General features: G+C 41.8%; 2 protein-coding genes across 2 annotated transcripts in view; one reads left to right on the forward strand and one right to left on the reverse strand.

The window, feature by feature from the left end:
• Positions 1-13,703, forward strand: part of LOC109478214 (Golgi-specific brefeldin A-resistance guanine nucleotide exchange factor 1-like) — a 42,890-nt gene extending 29,187 nt beyond the window's left edge. The window contains exons 18-41 of the mRNA XM_019779671.1: positions 278-390; positions 757-959; positions 1,328-1,451; positions 1,595-1,720; positions 1,909-1,991; positions 2,156-2,271; positions 2,640-2,760; positions 3,134-3,233; positions 3,434-3,610; positions 3,738-3,802; positions 4,064-4,187; positions 4,398-4,469; positions 4,849-4,964; positions 5,341-5,494; positions 6,112-6,364; positions 6,751-6,917; positions 7,466-7,694; positions 8,051-8,229; positions 8,600-8,768; positions 9,145-9,275; positions 9,857-10,072; positions 10,550-10,736; positions 11,285-11,446; positions 12,019-13,703. Of these exons, the coding sequence (XP_019635230.1) occupies positions 278-390; positions 757-959; positions 1,328-1,451; positions 1,595-1,720; positions 1,909-1,991; positions 2,156-2,271; positions 2,640-2,760; positions 3,134-3,233; positions 3,434-3,610; positions 3,738-3,802; positions 4,064-4,187; positions 4,398-4,469; positions 4,849-4,964; positions 5,341-5,494; positions 6,112-6,364; positions 6,751-6,917; positions 7,466-7,694; positions 8,051-8,229; positions 8,600-8,768; positions 9,145-9,275; positions 9,857-10,072; positions 10,550-10,736; positions 11,285-11,446; positions 12,019-12,251 (3,620 nt within the window). The 3' untranslated portion in view covers positions 12,252-13,703. The remainder of the gene's footprint in view (positions 1-277; positions 391-756; positions 960-1,327; positions 1,452-1,594; positions 1,721-1,908; positions 1,992-2,155; positions 2,272-2,639; positions 2,761-3,133; positions 3,234-3,433; positions 3,611-3,737; positions 3,803-4,063; positions 4,188-4,397; positions 4,470-4,848; positions 4,965-5,340; positions 5,495-6,111; positions 6,365-6,750; positions 6,918-7,465; positions 7,695-8,050; positions 8,230-8,599; positions 8,769-9,144; positions 9,276-9,856; positions 10,073-10,549; positions 10,737-11,284; positions 11,447-12,018) is intronic.
• Positions 13,704-15,202: 1,499 nt separating this feature from the next.
• LOC109478215 lies at positions 15,203-17,649 on the reverse strand. The gene is made up of 3 exons (XM_019779672.1): positions 17,591-17,649; positions 16,662-16,853; positions 15,203-16,512 (listed from the first exon to the last, which is right to left on the reverse strand). Exons 1-3 carry the CDS (start codon positions 17,647-17,649, stop codon positions 15,591-15,593), a joined length of 1,173 nt encoding a protein of 390 aa, XP_019635231.1. The 3' UTR covers positions 15,203-15,590.
• Between the last annotated feature and the right edge of the window lie 4,512 nt (positions 17,650-22,161).

Below are 22,161 nucleotides of genomic sequence, written 5' to 3' on the forward strand. Positions count from 1 at the left end.
CCAGTTCAAATTAGCCTTTCCATTTTGACCCCATGCAAGAATGGCACCTTCCAAAGACACTCCCACACTAAATAGACTATTCCAAAATTATCTCTGCCAAAAATGTACTTTTCAAACATCACCCAAGTTCAAAAGTTCAAAATTGAATTTTTCCAGACACACCCCCTTGTGCAACAATGAACTCTACCAAACCCATATGTAACTTTTGGCAATGTTTTGTCATGTAATCATGTGTAATGGATGTGTGTCATGTAATGTGTGTGTGGTTGTTTTACAGGAGCCAGTAAGGTAACCAATGGAGCGGCCGGCGTTCCACCTCAGCTGAAGTACACAGACACAAGTTCACTGCCAACACCTCAGCAACTACAGGAAGTCAAGCAGAAGAAAAGGGTAAAAAAATCTTCTTCACTAAAACAAGTAACAAGAAAACATTGCAACAACCTAGCAGGTGTAATGCTTGCTTTGCATTCAAGAGTTCTGGGTTTCTACATGTATGTTAAGCACTCACCACTCAGCAATTATGAGAAAGAAGAACGTGCTAGTTGAACATGCTCCATTACTAAGTGCTTGCACAACTGTGTGGCCCAAGGGCTATAGAAACAAGTGGGCACTGTCCTTTACACCAAAAGTTTGAAGGATTTTAGCTACATGTAACTTTCTTTAATGAATATTGAACAAGACTAGATACATCAAATCTAGTGTCTATTATCATGATACTACCAACAACAGAAGTAAACTTTTTTCTTTTCTTTGCAGCTGTTAGAAACAGGTACAGAGCAGTTCAACCAGAAGCCAAAGAATGGAATCGCCTACCTTCAGAAAAACGGCCTGATGTCCACCCCCCTGGATCCAGTGGAAGTGGCCACCTTCCTGCGTGAGAATCCCAGACTAGACAAGAAGATGATCGCAGACTACATCTCAGATAGGAGAAATAAGACCGTCATGGAGACTTATGTAAAGTAAGTCACACACAATGTGGTAGTAACTAAGCTAGACTGGTATAATAGCCAATTGGGTAGAGTATTCATTTTGCATCTGGAGTCCAGATTATACCAAAGACTTAAAAAAAACTTTTCCTGCTTAGCACTGGAATTTTGAGAAAGAGAATGGTAGTTGAAACACACACCAAAATGAGTTGACTACAGTGCTTGCACATCTGTGTGGCCCATGGGCTATATGATAGAAATGGAGATGGGCACTGCCCTATATAGCATTGTAAGAAGGATTTTAACTGACATGCAAGAAGTAATGAGCAAGGTGACAGATTTTCAGTGCCTCTGAGAACCTATACCATACATGTATGTACATGTGTTTTGATTCCTTGCAGGTCGTTTGACTTTGAGCACACCAGAATAGACGAGGCCCTGCGTATGTACCTGGAGGCCTTCCGGCTGCCAGGAGAGGCACCCGTCATCTCCATGTTACTGGAGGAGTTCTCAGAACACTGGCATGTGAGTAGCAGGTTGATATTGTTTAGGTTACAGGAACATTGTTCATCAACATTCTAAAGTATGTAGTAGTTGGAGTATCAGAGATGAGGGTCTATAATAGATATCCTTTCTTGTGAGACTGAGACAGGTTTGTTTCTCCACAGAACTGCAACAACAAGCCCTTTGCCAATGCGGATGCAGCGTTCACCCTGGCCTATGCTGTAATCATGCTGAACGTTGACCAGCACAACCACAATGTGAAGAAACAAAACATCCCTATGACTGTAGAGGTGAGTGAAAATTTTTCTGTAAAATACTCTAATTTTGCAATGTGTGTATTGGTTGGTTAGCCTTTCAACATTCAGGAATTGTTACTGTGACAAATAAGGTAACACAATGTCATGTTTTTGTAATGTTTTTGTGGATATATATTACAGTAAGGCTGTGGCTAACAGACTTCTGTGTCTTTTCCACATAGGAATTCAAGAAAAACCTGCACAATGTTAACGGCCAGAGGGACTTTGATTCTGACATGTTGGACGAGGTCTACACAGCTATTAAGTGAGATTTAATGTTTAAACCATCTTTGAATACATCTTTTTTTCTGTATCTGTCTGCTTCTGTGTTTCTGCAGTGTTGTTTCTGTGTATTCTGACAGAGGGCGTTTGCCATCAGGGCAATGGAGTCTTGCCATCTCTGATTGCCTTGTGTATCTTTTTACACAGAAATGATGAGATTGTGATGCCAGATGAACAGAAAGGACAGGTGAGAGAGAACTACCTGTGGAAGATGCTACTGAGGAGAGGGGGACGACAGGAGGGAAAATTCACACACGCACAGGGTAGGCCAACTGTCAACTACTGTTGTAATACTGAGTGCTGCACAGAGAATCAGTTGGTATAGCATTGGTGGCTGTCCTTGGTGCTGAACTAACAACCCTGATTTTCATAGAGGTAACAAGTAAGCACACCTCTTTTTGAGGTAACAAGTAAGCACACCTCTTTTTTTTTAAAGGCTAAACAAACTAATTTTGTTATTTGTGAAGTTTCAAAGTGCCAAACTTTTTTTTATTCACACGCTCTCATCAGTTTTGGGGCTCCCAGAGGATGTCATCTACATAATCAAATCAACATGGTCTAAGTAACATAACGACTTAACAACTTGATGTTGTTTTGTATGACACTTGATTTGTGCCCTTGCCCCTGGCAGGTGGTGTGTTTGATCTTGACCTGTTCCTGCTGAGTTGGGGTCCCAGTGTTGCTGCTCTGTCCTATGTGTTTGACAAGAGTCTGGATGACAGTATCATACAGAAGGCCATCTCTGGCTTCAGGTAAGGCCTTCTCTCTTCATCAAACCACACTTAAAGGCATCCAAAATACACATCCAGAAGTTTACAATTTGGTCATTTCTTTACACGAGTCAAGTTAATTGAATCTGCCTACATGTAAACACATTGCCTGGTGATATTCAGAGAGTACAAAATGTAAGTGATGTTGTGTCGTCAAAGACCAAATATATTTTCGTATGCAACTGTTTCATTTTGTTAATTTGTCTTGAACAAAAGTTTACCTCAGAATATGATGCCAAATGTTACTTTTTATGATAACGCATTGAAGGTATCATTCAATCGACAATTTAAACAGATGGAAAGATTACCGTTATATATATCATTAGTTGAAGTGAATCCCATGTGTTCCCTACAGAAAATGTGCAATGATAGCTGCCTACTACCAGCTGAGTGATGTGTTTGACAACCTGGTCATCTCACTCTGCAAGTTCACCACACTCATCAGTACTTCTGAGGTGAGCCCTGCCATGACTTGGAAAGGTTGCAAATTTACCCTTCTCCCCAAACTCCCCAGACTATACATGTTGTACATAATACTTCTTACTTTTAAACAAAGAAATCTCCCTAAACACATGACAAACATTGAGAATAATCCTAATATTATATAGTAATGTGGGATATTTTGTAAAGTGAACTCCCATGTTCCCACCTCCAGAGCCCAGAGAACCTACCCGTGGTGTTTGGGAGTAACATCAAGTCACAAATGGCGGCCAAGACGGTGTTCGCTCTGGCCCACCGGCACGGTGACATCCTGCGGGAGGGCTGGAAGAACATTCTGGACTGTATGCTACAACTGTACAGGGCCAAACTCATGCCTAAAGCAATGATAGAGGTTTGTGACTTTCTTCTTCAAGAGGACCATTCTCTTTCCTTTATAACTGCAATTTTGTATAATTCACCAGCCTATATTATGAGAGGAATATGTTTGTGAAATTTGTTGTTTTCCCCATTGTGTCCAGGTTGAAGATTTTGTGGATCCCTCTGGAAGGATATCATTGATAAGGGAGGAACTCCCATCTGCAAGGTATGTCAAACAAGAAAGCTGTATTGCAGTTCAGCCTTATGTTGCTAGGTGGTGTTGATGAGTGGTATACACAAATGTTACACCAGCTTTATTCTTTCTCTCCTGGGATGTACATGTATGTATACAGAAATGATGCCAATGCTCATTTAAGTACTCAAAAACTCTTCATTTTGCAGTGAGCCATAGTAATGTCATGGGCATACATGACTAAGCTTCTATCTCCCTCCTGACAGTTGTTGTTTGTCCTATGTGTTCCCACAGAACAGACAACTCTATCTTCAGCTCCCTGTATCAGATCATCATCCTGAACCCTGAACCTCCTGCACAGAGAGCAGCCACAGCTGAGGACCAACAGGCAACACAACAGGCTCACAACTGTATAAAGGTACAGCTTCTTTCACTGTCTATGTGCATGTACATCCTTAAAGTTTGTACTTGTAAACTTTAGGTACAGGTCTGATCCTGAACACTTGGTATACCTGTACCTGTACACGAATAAGTTGACACAATTTCTTAGATGGGCTGTAATGTGTTCATGTATTTGTATAGAAATACAGAGCAGAGCAACATTTACTGAATATTCCCTTCTCCCCAGGAATGTCAGGTGGAACAGCTGGTGCAAGAAAGCAAGTTTCTCAGGATGGAGTCTTTACAGGAGTTGCTCAAGGTGAGTTTCTATGTTCTTTCTCTACTCAATCTTTTTTTTTTTTGACTGGTTTATTGATGTCAATGTAAAACAGTTTTGCAGAACCCAGGGGTTCTGAATTGCACTGTTGCTCACGATTACAAAGATTAAGACTAAAGACGTAGCCCATCCCATTAAAAGCTTTAAAATCAAACAACATCTATTACAACATATACACATATAAAATCTATTAAAGTAGAGTTTATAAGCGTTAATAAGTTTGCATTGCTGAATAAAATACTTATTAATCTTGTCTGAATCTTGGTGAAAATGTACATGTATGTAATCTACTAATACCATTGAACAGAAGTTTATTAGACAGTTGATGTGCAAAAATGTCCCATCTTGCCCCCCTCCCCAGGCCCTGACCTATGCCTCCCACGGCCCGGAGACTGCAGCCTCCTTAGGAAGCCAGTTTGATGAGGAGGCAGCTGTGTTCAACCTGGAGCTGCTGCTGAGAATTGTCCTTCAGAACAAGTAGGTTCCAGGCTAGCAGACCATCCAAAATAATGGTTTCCCAACTGTCCATTATTAGATATGAAACATCTATCTTGATTCTCTACTTTTCAGTGTAATGTCAACTTTCACAGATCTCATACATGTAATTCTGCCAGGTACTCTAAGACTAGCACACTAAAAACAACAGACTCAGTGTTATTGATACCTTCTGTAGAATATTTTAAACACCTGTATATCTGAAGTGTGCACTTCAGGGAACATTGATAGGTACACTTTTTAAAAGTGTCTTTGTCTGAGGGTACCTGGCTGCAATACCAGTTGTTATCAAAGAATGCAGAGCACTTTTACCCAAACATCATTCACCTCCAACTTGTTAAACCTCCCCCCCCCCCAGGGACCGTATCAGCGCCCTGTGGCAGCCTGTACGTGACCACCTGTACAGTCTGATCGCCAACAGTGGAGAGTTCAGTGTGCTGGTGGAGCGTGCCGTGGTCGGGCTGCTGCGTCTGGCCATCCGGCTGCTCAGGAGGGAGGAGATCTCAGACCAGGTGAACAGAACATTAGTCCATTGACAAAGACATGTCTAACATGTAGAAATAACTACTAACAGGAACACAAGTTAGCTCACAAACAGACACACGGAACAGGCATGAGTAGTGCTGTGTACTGGTTCGCTGGAACTATTTGTTCCGGACTTGTAAAAATGTTTAGGTTCAAGTAAAAAAAAACTGAACGTCATGTCATGTCACATTCCCCTTTTTGTTCTAAACCACTTGAAATCTTCAATTAGTCAAAAATTGTGCTGCAAAATTAAGAAAACATTGTCATTGGGTATCATCAAGTGTCGGCCTCCATAAACTATGTGGCCACAGTTTTGCCCAGACGTGCCCAGCAAACATCATATCTTGCTTCTAAACTCTGGTAGTGCAGTGCTCGCTACTTAATTTTGTGGTAAAGATGCCCCATTTTCCATTGGGAAATGTTATCTGTAAAGTCCCTTCCCTATTTTGTACTGTATGTGCCCTGGGTTTAGGTCCAGACTGACAAGTCTAGACCTGAGCCTAAACCTCTGGACTTGAATCCAGACTTGGACCTGATTGTGGGTTTAGGTACACAGCACTAGGCATGAGGAAACCTTCACAAACACTGCTTTCCTCCTCCCCAGGTGCTATCCTCTCTCCGTGTCCTGCTGACCATGAAGCCGTCAGTCCTGTACAAGGTGTGCCGACAGTTGTCGTACGGCCTGCACGAGCTGCTGAAGACTAACGCAGCCAACATCCACCTAGCCAGGGACTGGGACACACTCTTCACCCTGCTGGAGTGTGTGGGAGCTGGGGCCACTCCTCCTCCAGTGGTACAGTCTGATGTGCCCGGGGAAACCAACAATGTGATAGTAGAGGAGAGCACTGTGGACTCAGGTAAGGGGTTTGTTGTTGTTGTTGTAGCTGAATGATGAAAGGAGCTTTTTGGCCTTTATAGATCTGACCTAAGAAAAGATGTAGTTGAAATTTCCACTTCTGTAAATACATGTACATTTGTACCACTCCTCACATGTGCCTTTCAGGATACGAAGCAGCCCTAAAATTTTATTGCCAACAGTTGAAGAAAGTTGTGTTTTAACTTGCTTGAGTTTTTCATTCATCAATGCTTTGATAGATGAATATTCATCTGTTTGAAACATTCTATATCAATATGTTAACTTTGCAGCTTCTGTGGTAGCATTTTGGTCTATCAGGGTTTTTTTCTTCTGCTTACCTGCTGAGATTTGATTGGCTTGGTGTAAAGTGCTGATTCTGCCCCACAGGTGCCCAGTCAGACAGTGAGGTGGCAGTAGAGCACGTCCACTCCAGTCTGTCATCTGATCGTGGCTACACGTCTGACAGTGAGCTCTACGAACCCGCCACTAAACACCACAAGAACAGCACTGAGGGGGAGGGCATGAAACAGTCCACCAGTACAGGATGGCTGCTGGTCGGTACACTCTCATTGTTGCTGTTACATTGTAAGAGGCAATAGCTTTGATGTTCTTATATTATGTATTATAGTATTGTACCTTGTAACCAGTTAACATGTTATCTTTATTTCAGGTCTTGTATTTATAGTAGATTTCTTATTTCATGTTTGTCTGCACGTCTGTACATGTGGGTTATCTAATACCAGTTAACACTGCCTTGATAACCTGTGTCTTGACCTGTTGTCATTGCCAATAAAGAAAGAAAGAATAGCTTGTGTGCTAGTTTAAATAGGTACACTTTAGCATGGGAGAAGCTTCTGAAATGAATTAGCAAGGTTCTCTGTGTGTTTCTTTTACCATGAATAGTGTATTACTGGAGATTAAAAAAAAACATAGGAATTTCATCAATATCAGTTGGAGGTTTGGAAATGTTAGTAGTATTGTTGTTTCACAGGGATTCTCTTTTTTTACCTTTCGTAAGGAGTTGTTACTGCACAGCTCCCTCTGGCAGAACTTACAGAAACTACAGCTAATCCAAAGCATTCCTACATGTCTGTCTCCCTAGGTTGGTAAAGATGATGTTGACAGTAACGGCCAGAAGCCTGCTGTCCCTCCTGTAAACCAGTACGTACTGACGATAGCAGAAGAGCTGCGTAACCACGACCCCAAGTCGCTGGCCAAGTGCTGTGAGACCCTGTCCTTCCTGGTGCGAGACGCCGCGCACGTTACTCCGGAGAATTTCGAGTCCTGCGTGCACTGTCTCAGGGTGTTTGTGGAGGCAAGCGTCAGCGGAGGTAGTCAATTTCGTTTGATTTTTATGTTTTCCGATGTTGTCTTCTTCTTCAAACTCATTGATTTTTTTTCAAAGCTCCAAAATGGTTAATCTTGGTAAGGAAAAATAATGGAGTAGTAGAATAGAACAAGGCCATTAGAGAGGCAATGAAAGCAGGCTCCAGACCCTCTAGCAGAACATGCAGGAACTGCAGTTTGGACGCACACACAAGCCAAAAGTATTACTAGAGGTGAAGCAACAAATAATAAAAAAAATATTGTACAAATCATGAAAACATCTGGAAGATTTCTTTAACCTCAATGATTTTGAACATGATCAGAAGAATTATTATTGAACTAACAAATATGTATTGTGTAGCCAAACCTAAGGAAGAGAAGAAACCAAAGCCCCCGCAGAAGGAAGGAAAGAAGTTCCGTAAGAAGAAAGACCACGGGATGAAGAAGTCCAAGTCTACACCTGCACACCTGTCTCACCTGTCTGATGATGAGCAGGACAACGAGGGTCCACCTGGGGGGTACCATGAAGTGTGTCTGAAGGTGAGACAGTCACACACCTGGGGTTTCAGCTCACTGAGTCTTGCTTGGAATAACATTGTATTTTATGTTATCAGACATTCAGTATTGCAGTACTTTCTGTGTGCAAAGATTGCTGTATGAAAGTATGCCATCCAAGGTATAGCTTTATAATGTAAGAAAATGGCCTCTTTTAGTCATAAATAGTAGTAGAATTCACGGTATAACTGGCCAAAAAACTGACATACATGTACCACAATATTGCATGTATCAATTTGATTTGCTATCATTTTTTACAATTAGAATAGAACAAATGTATATTGTTTCACATGTATTTGTTGTTTTACTAGTATTTTATTTATCTTTTCTAATATGTTCGATCTTCCCCCCCTAGCTGTTGGACCTGATGCACACGCTCCACACGCGTGCAGCCGCCATCTTTAGTGCGTGGGCGGAGGAGGAGAAGGCCCGTCGGCAGAAGGGAGGGAAGGACGTGAACGGTGTGGAGATCGACGCAGGCACCAGCTCTCTCTGGAACAAATGCTGGTGCCCGCTTCTGCAAGGTGGGTGCAGTTTGCTCCTATCCTGCTAGGTGGCAATGTGAAATATAATTATAAATCTTGACATTTCTGATGTTATCTTCTTATAAAATTTGTAGTTTTCATGATCCTGCTCCACTATAAAGTCATGGCAACACTATGAATATGACACATTGTGCTTTTGTGCCACACTATTGTTTTGACTGTGACTGTAAGACATCGCAAAAAATACTGTTTCCGCTTCTACCATGAAATTCAATCCCTTCAAAGTCTAAAATTAGTCATTGGTCTAAGAAAAGCCATTAAAACCTTGTCCATATCATGCTACCAGTAGTCTTATTTTGAGAAATGATTGTTAGATATCAGTCCTGACCTTGTGTTGTTGTGTTGTTTACTGCAGGTATTGCCAGGTTGTGTTGTGACTCCAGACGACAGGTGCGGACATCGGCCATCACCTACCTACAGAGAGCCCTGCTGGTGCACGATCTACAGACTCTGTCTGCTGTGGAGTGGGAATCCTGCTTCAACAAGGTACTCACACAGATACACAGACACACTAGTCTCCACCAGACTAACAACTGGGGTAAAAAAAAAGAAGTAAAATTTAGCCAATAGGGATAATAATTTACTGTAGGTGTTAAGCCGGCATAGAGTTCATTTACCCACAGAAAGGGAAATCAACCCTAGGCCTCTTCCGGACTGACTTCCTGGCCAACTATTTTCCCCTTTTTTACCGATTTCTAGGATCCGTACCCCATAGGAAGACCTGGTAGAGACTGCATACTCACATTAAACTGTCAGCTTTGTATGGTACTGGATAGAGCAGAATGGAACACATACACAAGCTAGGTTGTCTCTTTCTGGTACACAAGTATTGTTTGGGGTAGCTGAGTTGTTTGTTGGTTTGTGTGATTAGATTGACAGCACAGGGGATGGGGAGATTGACAGAATGATTCAGACATGGGAAACGGGGTGAATGCGAATGTCTCAAATTAAAACCCCAAATACTTCTCAGAAGTCTGAAGTCTCTGATTTCTAGTGTAAGATGTTCTCATAAACCCCATGACCACCCTTGTGTAAAATGTTCTCATAAACCCCTTGTGTGCCCGCAGGTTCTCTTCCCCCTCCTGACTAAACTGTTGGAGAACATCAGCCCTGAGGACACAGTAGGGATGGAGGAGACACGCATGCGTGTGTCGGCCCTGCTGTGTAAGGTGTTCCTACAGCACCTCGGGCCCCTGCTCTCCCTCTCCACCTTCACAGCACTCTGGCTCACCATCCTGGACTTCATGGACAAGTACATGCATGTGGACAACAGCGACCTCTTGGTGAGAGGCTTAGAACTGCAGTTTTGTCAGATCATTCCAGCATTTTATACTAGTCGGCAGGTGTCTAGATCAGTTTGATATTTAAAGAGATGATGTATAATTATTTAGAGAGAGCATTCCCAAAGTCATCTCAAATGGACACCAACATGGAGGCAGACACAGCTATTTGCATTTCAGTGGATCATAGCTCTAGTGTTTTCAAGCATCTAGAGATCTTCTGACACTCAAATAACCTTTTTTTGTGTGCGTAGCTCGCAGAAGAGAATTCCCAATAAAACACATGAACACTTGCCAGTAGAATTTGTAAATGTGTACGGCTGAGCTACGTTCCATTGAAATGAAAATGAAGGACACCAACATAGTGGTCAGAACATAGTACTTAGCCCGCTTCATTGGTATGAGTGTAATGCATGTCTTAGATCTCTCTTCACTTGTAACAGATTGTCTGATGTTCTAAATGTTTCCATCTGTGTCTAGTTTGAGGCCATCCCTGAGTCGTTGAAGAACATGTTACTGGTGATGGACACAGCCAGTATCTTCAGGGAGGACTCCACCCCGTCAGGATACACCCAGCTGTGGTGTATCACCTGGGAGAGGATTGAGTGTTTCCTCCCCACACTCAGGCACGACGTGTTCAAGGAGCATCATAAGGAGCAGAACACAGGTACACACAAACTTCTTCTTCTTGGATACCCTCTCACCACCCCTAACTGGGTGACAGTGGTATGTCGCTATGGCAGGGTGGCTGCCAGCCCGGCCTTAAAAGCCTTAACTGTCCTGGCCTGCACAGCTTGGCCCGGCAGTTGATTCCACTCATGTATTGTTTATGGGAAAAAAAAGAAAACCTGAAGCAATCTTTACATGCAGTGATAAGCTGATATTTGTATTCTCTGGTTCTCCTTTGGGTGTGCTTGAGGTACTTGTAACTACGAAAGTTTATGATTCCATTTACAATCATGTACAATGTAATTAAGAGGGCGTGTGGGTACTGTAGAGTTAGAAATGTTTGTGGTGGTTATATTTATGCAGTAACCTCTTCACAATAAAATTAGGATGTTAGATATACATGTATGTCTTTCTATTGAACTTAAAACAAAAACCTCCTCCCCCCTCCTACCACAAACTCTTCACTGTGTATCTGCACATCCCATCTTTGCATGTTTACCTGTGCGACATTTTACGTCTACAGTAACTGAGTCTTGTCTCCCACAGAGAGAAGAGTGGCGTCCCCCTCACCTCCACCCCCCTCACCCCCCACAGTAGTGGAACAGCCCCAACCCAGCAGCAGTCCAGAGAAACCCCGGTCAGAGACCCCAGTGCAACCTGCAGCCAGCCCTGAACCTACGGCCAAACCTACACAAACACCCAGTAAAGGTGAGTTCTTTTGGTCGTATTGTGCACTAGGGAGCATGGTACATGTGGTGTTATGACTCTGCTTGGAGCTGTTTTTTTTTTTTTGCTTTTTTGCCACACATAAGGACAGGAGATTGCTGTGTATTATTATATTTGGTTTGTTGTGAATATTATAAATCCTGCCTTGAAGGAAAAAGCACATTTTACTCATCACACATTCACTTAACAAAATGGGCATGCTTTGGTTACCATGTGAGCCTATTAGATCCGAGAAACGTTAAACATTGATTCTTGAAACTTTGGTCATTTTGTGTATTTTTTCTCACTAGTTATTCCAGCCCAGGACGTTATGATGCACTTGCCTTCACCATTTGCTCTATGAAATGTTGCGCATGCAGGGGGGAAATGTAGGGTGAGTGCAGTTCCTACCACTTCTGTATGGTGGAGCTGTTTTGAAAGGTCTGATAGATTCACATGGTATCAAGGGTTTACATAAAACATGGTGATGGTGTCATGAGGGGTTAGATCTGTGTTAGAAAACAAATACTTCTCATTGAAAGTTGAAAAAAGGACAATCTTGTGTTGATTTTCAGAGTCTCCACAAGCAGACACTCCACCTGCCCAAGACGAAAACCCCCCACCCCTCCCCACGTTCATCCTACAACCCCCTCTCCCTGCCGTGTACTCCCCGGGGAAGCCCAACCCCACAGACGGCCAGCCGCCCGCTGTGCCCATCGTACTCAACCCTGAGGTCATTCAGGGAACACCTATCCCCATGCTGGCTGCTCAAGAGGCACCACCCTCCGTCACAACAACTTCAAACTAACCTGCTGCACCCTCTACCAGCTTTGTACAGAACTACAGGGCCCCTCAAGAGGCACCACCCTCCGTCACAACAACTTCAAACTAACCTGCTGTAGCACCCTCTACCAGCTTTGTAAAGAACTACAGGTATTCTCAAGAGGCACCACCGTCCGTCACAACTAACTAAACCTGCTACATCACCCCCTGCCAGCTTTGTAAAGAACTGCAGGGCCCCTCAAGAGGCACTATCTTCTGTCACAACAACTTCAAACTAAACCTGCAACAGCACCCCCTACCAGCTTTGTACAGAGCTGCAGGTTATTTCAAAGTAGTAATACCAGTAAGTCTTGCGCAGGCAAAGGTGCTTGTAGTGTATGGCTGTGCTAAAGAGAAATTCTGTATGGTTACCCTGGGGATGTACAGCCTGAATAACTACTGACTAGTAGTCTTGAACTTATGCACACATTGCAGTATCTCTTATTTAGTATCTACGTAGGAATAAGTCCCCAAATAATTACTATCTCTTTCTGTATGCATATTTCTTCTTTTGGACGCTAACATTACGTGATGTATAAACCTTTCTCGATGTTTAAAATTTTGGGATGTCGTGTCAGTATTGTTTGATCTCTGGCTATTGTTTTGATGTATTATTATTGTCAGGAAGGATACAATGTCTCTGGCAGTAGACATTAGTACAGTTTGTTCTGGTGTTGTTACACTTGTGCCTGACAGGGTTTTCTAACCAGTATTTAAGGTGCAATTTCCTCTGTATTTTTAAAAGGTTTTGTAGGATGTCAAACAAAGTGTGTGTAGATGGATCCTTTAGTTGCTGTTTTACTGAGTTTAGCATTTATGAATGGGTGTACATGATGATGAATTATTCAGCATGTGAGTAAAGATTACAAAGACTGGCCTTGGCCACTTGTGCAATGAGATAATATATATAAAACGTTTTTGGCAGCACCACGAGGGAGGAGCCGTTTAAGCATTTCCCCCAACCTCCATTTACAGATGTGGAAAGAAAATGCACTACAGTCTGAAATAAAGTGCACAAGTTTATACTTTTTTGCTTGATAAAGTGGAGGTTTTCACCTTCTTCAAGTATACATGTATATGATCAGATATGGGAATGTATTATGATGTAACAGATGCTGCTTGTCCAACTGTATTGTAACAACAGCTGTACATTACACATCAGTAGTTAGGATGTACACAAGGGACAGTATTTGTACTGTTGTTTAATTTGAGTGTTATTAAAGACCAGTCAGAAATTTTCAAAGAAGATGTACATACGTGTACAGAATATTTATGATTTTTGAAGAGATGCATTTTTTTGTCTCGCAACACGATGACAGTATGTATCCAGGAGCCTCCATGAGTTAAAAGTTGAACTATCCTGTCACTGCATGGAAACTGTTGTATAGGTGTCATCAGTGTAATGTTACTACCATGGAAATAAAGAAATGAAACAGAATCGATCAAGATGGACTTTTTTGTGTCTTCTCCTATAACTGTGAGGAAAGAATTGGAAATGTTGTAATGTGTCAGATTTTCCCACTTCCACTATGACAACGATCACCTCTGTCAAGAAAGTTATGTTGTAAATTTTAGGACGTTATTATTGAAATTTTGGTGATAGTCGCTATGAAAAGTATTGGTAAAAAAATAATTGATTACGGGATCAAAGGTAACGTTTGGTACTGCAGGAGCAATGACATTACATGGTACTTGTATCTTTAGTCTTTATTGAAATCAACATGGCATTGTACATGCATGAATGGCATTGATTTTCACATGTTACACTGACTGATACTAACATCAGTTATAAATGATTGAACACACACCACACCACATTACTGATACTACATTGTAATTCCAGTTATAAAACATTAAAAAGAACAACCACACTGACAGTTATGAATCAGTAAAAAAGTCACATCATACAGTGACTGATACTAATATCAGTAATAAATGATTGAACACACCACATTACTGATACTAATTCCAGTTATAAAACATTAAAAAGACAAACCACACTGACAGTTATGAATCAGCGAAGAAAGTCACATCATACTGTGACTGATACTAATATCAGTAATAAATGAAAACACACCACATTATTGATACTAATTCCAGTTATAAAACATAACAAGACAAACCACACTGACAGTTATGAATCAGTAAAGTCGCATCATACTGTGACTGATACTAATATCAGTAATATCAGTAATAAATGATTGAACACACCACATTATTGATACTAATTCCAGTTATAAAACATTAAAAAGACAAACCACACTGACAGTTATGAATCAGTAAAAAGTCACATCATACTGTGACTGATACTAATATCAGTAATAAATGAAAACACACCACATTATTGATACTAATTCCAGTTATAAAACATAACAAGACAAACCACACTGACAGTTATGAATCAGTAAAGTCGCATTATACTGTGACTGATACTAATATCAGTTATAAATGATTGAAAACACACAACACCACATTACTGATACTTATTCCATTTAAAACATTAAAAAGACACACCACACTGACAGATAGTTAGGCCATGTTGATTTGATTATATGGATGACATCCGCGCGCGCACGAATTTTCGGCCGTTTACCAAAAAAAAAGTTTTCAACCATACTGTAAATCGTACAAAACAGTTGCAAAATGAGCAAAAATATACCATAAGTTACAAAAAAAAATTAATAAAAGCTATACCAATGTCGTAGAATGCCAAAATCAAACGAAAAAAGACGAAATTGTAAAGAAATGAATTTGAAGACTAGATTATTCGCCAAACCATATTCTGTGCCATTTGCTCAACCCTCATGACCACGTAGATTTCATAATGAAAACAACTTTTTTTTTTTGCAAAACTTTTTTTTTTATTCGCACGCTCGCATCAGTTTTGGGGCTCCCGGAGGATGTCATCCATATAATCAAATCAACATGGCCTTATGAATCATTAAAAAAAGACACATCATACTGTGTCTGATACTAATGTCAGCTATAAAACATTTAAAAAACGACACCATATTGACTGATACGTTAGTTAATTAAAATGTAAAACAATACACATCACCCTGTGACTGATACTAATGTCACTTATAAAACACAAAAAGGCACACTAATTTCTAGACAATTATAGTGGCTACTAGTAGTACTACATATATTTACGTGAAGCTCTTTCTCTTTATCAGCAATCCTTGTTTGTAGATTTCTAGGTCTGCACATTTTTTTCTGTTTGCTTAAAGCTTGTTTTGTATTTGGTTGGTTATCTGGTAAGTGCTTCTCACCATTGGAGTTGTTCTGGTGCAATGCTGGTCATATGTTCAGGAAACGTGCATTTTTAAATACTAGTACCTACATTCCCAGGATGTTTTCGCGTTTTATGACCCTTTAGAATCCAGTCTTCTGCTGCTTTAAAGTCACACTGGTCACATTTGTACTTTTTCTCCGTGTGTTCTCGTTGCATGTGTTTGTCGAGAGCCTTCTTGGAGCGTGGTTTGTGGCTACATCCTTCCACCTGACAGGGGAAGTAAATGGGAGTGTTGGCACCTGATCTCGCAGCAATAGTCATTACCGTAGGATCGCTTGACCCTGGACCAGTACTAGCCCAAGGTGCTTCTCCTGAACCGGTCGTATTTTCATAAGTCGGACGTGACTCTTGCTTGACAGGATTCCCCGTTGTAGCCAAATTCGACATGGTTGTTTCTTCACCTGTGTTGCTTCTCTTAGACATGCTCGCTCCGATGTTGGGATCTTGAGTTTGTTTCCTCTTCACGGTTACACTGGGGCTTGGACTCTGATCAACAAACACTACTTCTGGCGTGCCCTGGCCCAATGATGTATCTGATGGTTTCTGCATCTGTCCGTCATCACGTGTTTCCTTTACACCAATATAACTTGTCCCCTGTGCTTCAGTGGGTTCCTTCTCATCTGTTTCCTCTTCTTCAGCATCAGTTGTTCCCTTTGCTCCAAAGGGTGTCTCCTTCGCTGGTCTAGCCTCGCTTGTTTCCTCTGTTCCAGGTTCTTCATGCATTAGTGTGTTTCTTATGTTGTTTCCTAAATTCACTGAACTTGCCTGCCGGCTAAAGTACTCCTTCCCCATCTCCTCCCAGAGCTGTGCTATCAGACTTTCTTTGGTGGATTCCCCAGCGGGAGTTACGTTCCTCCGGAGCAGCTCGTACCGTAGATCGTCTGGGTCCAGCCTGGGTAGCACAGCCAGGGACACCTCTCCAGACAGACTAGACGCCGTCACTCTGCCCTGTCTAAAGAATAGCATTATCAGGCGTTGTTCCATATAGGAACACATATAAAGTAACACACATATGATGACGTTAGCTTGTGTTATACGTTACTGTACGTTACGCCATTGTATGTTATGTTATGTTTTTTAAAACATTGCCCATTCTCTTACCCCTGTCTGCTCGCGATGTGCCCATCTATTTCACGCCGGAGCTGGATGATCATGTCTTGATTGCTGGCCCCTTCAGCAGGAGGAATGCCTCTCCTTTGTAGCTCAAGGATGAGCTCCTCCTTGATTAACTTTGATCGCACCACGGCTGACGTCACACTTGGGGACAGACCGCATGTCACATTTGTCGCCTGTCTGCAGTAGATGGAGGGGAAGGAATTATCACGTGTAACCATGTGTCAGCTGCAGGTGCTTTCATACCTAAGGCCACAGTTGTGGTGCCTAATGGGCACTATGGACAGTGATGGGAATCGGCAGTACCAATAGGAAATCAGGATTCTTGGTCATTGTGAAAATCAACCCAATAAGAGCTCAGTATTCTTGATCACTGGAAATCAGCCCAGTAGTAAAGCCCTATCACACATTCACAAATATGACTTCCCTTACACTGCCCCCAATTATGGTTAGGAGTAGGTCGGAACGCTACTATTCGGCTGCTCCAGCAGAATGTTTCAAAATGTTAAAAACGTTCGGGGGTTGGTCGGGAACTTCTGGAAGTTTGGCTATGGTTGCATTGGCTTGTGTTCGGCTGTAGGTCAGCAAAACATCAGCCAAACATTCAGGAGTAAGTTAGCAGTGTTCGGGGCGCGTGTTTGGGGGTCAAATTTGACTCTTACCATGTAACAGCACGGTGATAACAGACAGTTCTCAATCTAGCATCTATTTGGTCATGTTAGCACATGTATAAATTAACAGGATAGAAAGCTCTTCGATTTTCTTCTAATGACTTAGAGGTGTTGGCCATATTTCTAGGAGCCTATGAAATGACTACTACAAGTAGTTATGGTAGGAAAATATCTGCCACAAAGAGATCACAACAGAGTTTCTCCTTGACCTAACTTTGGATCTTGAAAAATTCTTCAAAAACTTACCTCGCCTCCTTTCTTGTTGAGGACTGTACGCCATCCGTAGAACAATCAGGGACATCCATGATACGTCGTTCCTCGGTTTTCCTAGGGCAAGTGTGAGGTAGATTGTCTACTTATTTATTTAAATTTGACCTACGTAAGCAAATTTCATACCATGGCTTTTGTATTTTCACGATGGATAGATTGAATTGAAGGTAAAAAAGAACAGAAAAATTTCGACAATCATCAAAGTAGTAGGTCAAGCTTAAGGTGCACGTCATATGCCACTCATATCTTTTTGCTACCAAGTTGGTTTTGACATGTTTTGATCTTAATGCTCTAATGTCAGCTGTTTGGGACAAACGTGCTTCAAGGATCACTAAAACTATGAACATGCATACAGGGTATCAACATTTCAAAGATAGAATCATTGTAACTTTGCTAATGTTGGTGTTCGACTAGATTTCCTTTGCATTGTACCTGGTCCTGATCCGGGATGGCAAGGAGACTGGATTTGGACTGATCCGGGATGGCGAGGAGACTGGATTGTGAGTGATCTTGGATGGCGAGGAGACTGGATTTGACCTGATCCTGGATGGCGAGGAGACTGGATTTGGACTGATCCGGGATGGCGAGGAGACTGAATTTGGACTGATCTTGGATGGCGAGGAGACTGGATTGGGAGTGATCTTGGATGGCGAGGAGACTGGATTGGGGGTGATCTTGGATGGCGAGGAGACTGGATTGTGAGTGATCTTGGATGGCGAGGAGACTGGATTTGACCTGATCCTGGAAGGCGAGGAGAAAGGGTTGGGACGGCCAAGATCTAGCACAGCAAAGACTGGCCTGTGATCAATGATCTGGTCAGATGGAATCTTACACGTCTCTGCTTTTGGCCCTGTCTCTGTCCAGTGTTGTATACACGCTTCCAACGTCATCACCCAAGGACAGATGTTGGGCATGAAGGATATTAATCAAATCAGACGTGAATATGAAGTAGTCGATTGTTTCCCATCCATACGATGTTGGGATTGTCAGTCCAGGGTAACTGTCATCGATGTTACCACATGCCTTGTCAAGTCTCAAGTTGAAATCCCCACCGATGACAAGAGCTTGGCCATCATTTGTAACTGTCTGTGTTTTCAAAAAGGCAAGAAGATCTCGGAATATGCGCTGTTTTTCTGCTTCAGAGCATTTGTGTGGTCCGTGCCAGGAGATGGCAATAAAGTTTGACACATTTGGTGCCTCCTCCTCTGCGATGTCGCTACTTGCTGTAAGCTCGGTAGGCTTGATTGACATTTCAGATATGCATACCCGTGCGCGATGTTGGATTAGATTTGGGTACTTGTCTCCAATTAGCTTGTAGGAGTCTAACCGTTTCAGTTCAAACAGTTCGCTATTCCAGATTATCCCAGCTTCGTTGATTACTCCTGTGTAGCAAAACGTTTCACCTAGCTGAAGCTGTTCAACTGGATCACGCCAAGGACACTCTTGCACAAAAAGGATTGATACACGTGTCTGTCCTTGAAGCTGACCGAGCAGAAGTTTACGTAAAGCTGCATTACCAGTGCCTCTTGTGTCTCCCTTAAAGTTGACGGAAGCAATGCCGTACCTGTAGGGATGTCGCCCTTGTTCCGTGATGGCAGTTCGCATCAAAGCCTCGTTCAACTCTTCAGCATCATCCTCACTACTCTCACTTGATCGTTTCTTTCTGCCTTGCGAGACAGCTTGTAATGTACCGGGGGAGATTTGCTCAGGCTGGTAGACTGGATTTGGTTGCAGTGCCATTTTCAATTACAGAAATGATGGCGGACAGAGGTATAGTGTTCAACAACCTTGTCCCTGGATAAACAGATCGGTTCCCATGGTTGCACTGCTAAACTCTGATCCACAAGACACTGGTGTAGTCTTCTGAAGACGGCCTGCAACGTTTTGAAAGAATTGGAGTATATCTACGATCTTTTCTGTCACGACCAGTGGAGGGATAGCTCTTTCGTGAGCTAAACTGGTTCGAGATCACTTTCACTTTCAACCTATATAGGCTAATTAGCTAATTAAGCAGAGACAGTGCCTGTACTTACTATACTAGTATACTATATGCAAGTTACCACTGACTGAGAGGTGACATTCAACCATGTCACTGTTGTATTCTAACGCCAATTTTGTTGGCAAGAAAGAAGAATTAAAGCTCACCTTTCGCAAAATAATGGCGACGCTGACAACACCAGCAAAACGAAGCTTAGCGTTGGTCTCGATGCCTTCCGGGGTACACACCCCGATTCTTCCGCGTCACTGAGGTCCAAAAAGTAGTGCGTGGTAAATCTGAAGTGAATAATTTGCTGGGCTATTGTTTGGGGCTATCGCTTGAGATGTAAAAATTATCTGATGTATCTATGGGCATTCAAATGTTTTATTTTGGGTACAAATTGAGTTGAGAAGGCGAACTTCAATTCCGTCAGGTATCCTTGCGCCTTCAACTGCGCTCAGCAGCAGCAGATTGACCTCGAATTTGCTATGCTTCGTGAAGCACACAACAGTGTCTCCATTACAGAAAGTTATTCAGCACCCGTCTACATGTACACATGAGAATGGTCACAAGGTGTTTTCACAACTGACAGGAATGCTTTGTCAGACTGTTGCTTTACCACTCACTCAACCAAGCTAACACCTGTTCACAAATTCAGCCTTCCTGTTCACAAAGTCAGCTTTCCAGTCCTTCCTGTCAACAAGCCTTCTTATACACTATCAACATTATGTGCTGTCAGTGGCAATTGCCGATTTTCTTTGCATAGTATCCAACACCAAGACACTGTTTGTAACACAATTTGATACTCCAAGTACGCTGCTCGGTTGTTTACCAAACGCTACGGTCGGTGACAATGAACACCTGGCTCAGAAATTGACGGTAAGATTAAACTTCGTGTCTTAAGGATTTTTCGATCTATAGCTAAAATATTTCTACGGCCGAAATAAGGTGTAAAAATCATTTTTCCACACCCAAAGACGTGTAATTTAAAATTGTCACCAACTTATAGAAAACCCTTAGGCGAAAAGTCTACAGATATCAGTTGCTGATAATTTAAGCCCCTAGGTAAATAATTATAACGCTTTTGTGGGAGTTCTAAACTGCATGTTTGAACGCATGGCATGGCACATGGCACATGGAATAGTAACTGATATCGATGTTAACATATCTTTCAATATCTAATGTCACTAAACATGACGCCAATCGTTACATGTTTCATTTTCCAAACAAAAGACCAGCTTTGAGTCAAAGCAGTGTTAAAAGACAACTCAGAGGCAAGACAACTAATAGGGTGTACTACTAGAATATCAGTGATCTTTACTTGAACTCTAGTTATTGGTATTTTGGTGGTCGCTATGATTAGTGTTGACGAAAAATACACCTTTGCTTGCGGGACCCCAGCCTGACTTTATTTGGTACTGCAGCAGAAATGACATTACATGGTACTTGTATCTTCAAACTTTATTGAAATCAACAGAACAACCATGTACATGGCATTGTACATGCCCGAATGGCGCTGAATTTCACAGGTTACACTATGACTGATACTAATATGAGTTATAAATGAATGAAAACACATCGCATTGAAATGAAACCACACCACATTACTGATACTAATTTCAGTTTTATAAACATTAAAAAGACACACCACACTGACAGATATTGTCAGTTATGAATCATTAAAAAACGTCACATTATGTGTCAGATACTAATGTCAGCCATAAAACATTAAAGAAACGACACCACACTGACTGATACTTACGCTAGTTATAAAATGTTAAAAATACACATCACCCTGTGACTGATGCAAAATGTCACTTATGAAACATAAAAAAGGCATACCAATTTCTAGACAATTCGAGTGCACGTGGCTACCAGTAGTACTACATGCATTCATGTCATGTGAAGCTCTGTCTCCTTTCAACAATTCTTAATTTATAGATTTCTAGGTATGCTCACTTGTTGTTGTTTTTTTCAGTTTTTTGTTTGTTTTGGTGCAACTCACAATTGGCGTGGTTCTGGTGCAATTTTATTTATCTATTTATTTTATTCATTCATTTGCATTAGGCCCATGGCCCATATCAACAAACATAGTACATACAATTAAAAACAAATCTAAAACTATCTGGAGAAGACTAGGTCCAAATAATGCCACCAGAACGTACTGTGGTGGAAGGCATCGGAATGCACAAGGAGATGGATAATCTCATTGACGACAACAGACGGGAAACGAATGAGTGGGTAACCTTACGGCGTTTAGCGTCAAACGTGTCTGTCCGGTTCTTAGCAAACAGATAACTTGTACTTGCATACCTGCCAGCACAAAACAACAACTTAAAAGCACTGTGGTATGCCACCCGTAGTTTGGATATTGCTCCCACACTGTACATAGACAACAATTGTGCGCAGTACACTGGCGAACTGAACGCCGAGAACAGGAACCTTTTAACCTCTGCTGAGCTGTAGCGAAATCGTCTAAGTAGCGAATTAGCTCGGGCATAAAAACCCCTGACATGTGCTTGGTAATTGGATGGCCGAATCGTCACAGAGATCCGGAGTGATTGAATAT

The sequence above is a fragment of the Branchiostoma belcheri genome, unplaced genomic scaffold, assembly GCF_001625305.1.
Source record: "Branchiostoma belcheri isolate BF01 breed outbred unplaced genomic scaffold, Haploidv18h27 scaffold43, whole genome shotgun sequence".
NCBI classification, from domain to species: domain Eukaryota; kingdom Metazoa; phylum Chordata; class Leptocardii; order Amphioxiformes; family Branchiostomatidae; genus Branchiostoma; species Branchiostoma belcheri.

Coding starts and splice junctions, on each gene's coding strand:
- LOC109478215 (XM_019779672.1), bottom strand. CDS start 17,649: ATGGATGTCCCTGATTGTTCTACGGATGGCGTACAGTCCTCAACAAGA. Junction 16,854..17,590: donor TCAACAAGAAAGGAGGCGAG/GTAAGTTTTTGA, acceptor CATCTACTGCAG/ACAGGCGACAAATGTGACAT. Junction 16,513..16,661: donor CACATCGCGAGCAGACAGGG/GTAAGAGAATGG, acceptor GCTATTCTTTAG/ACAGGGCAGAGTGACGGCGT.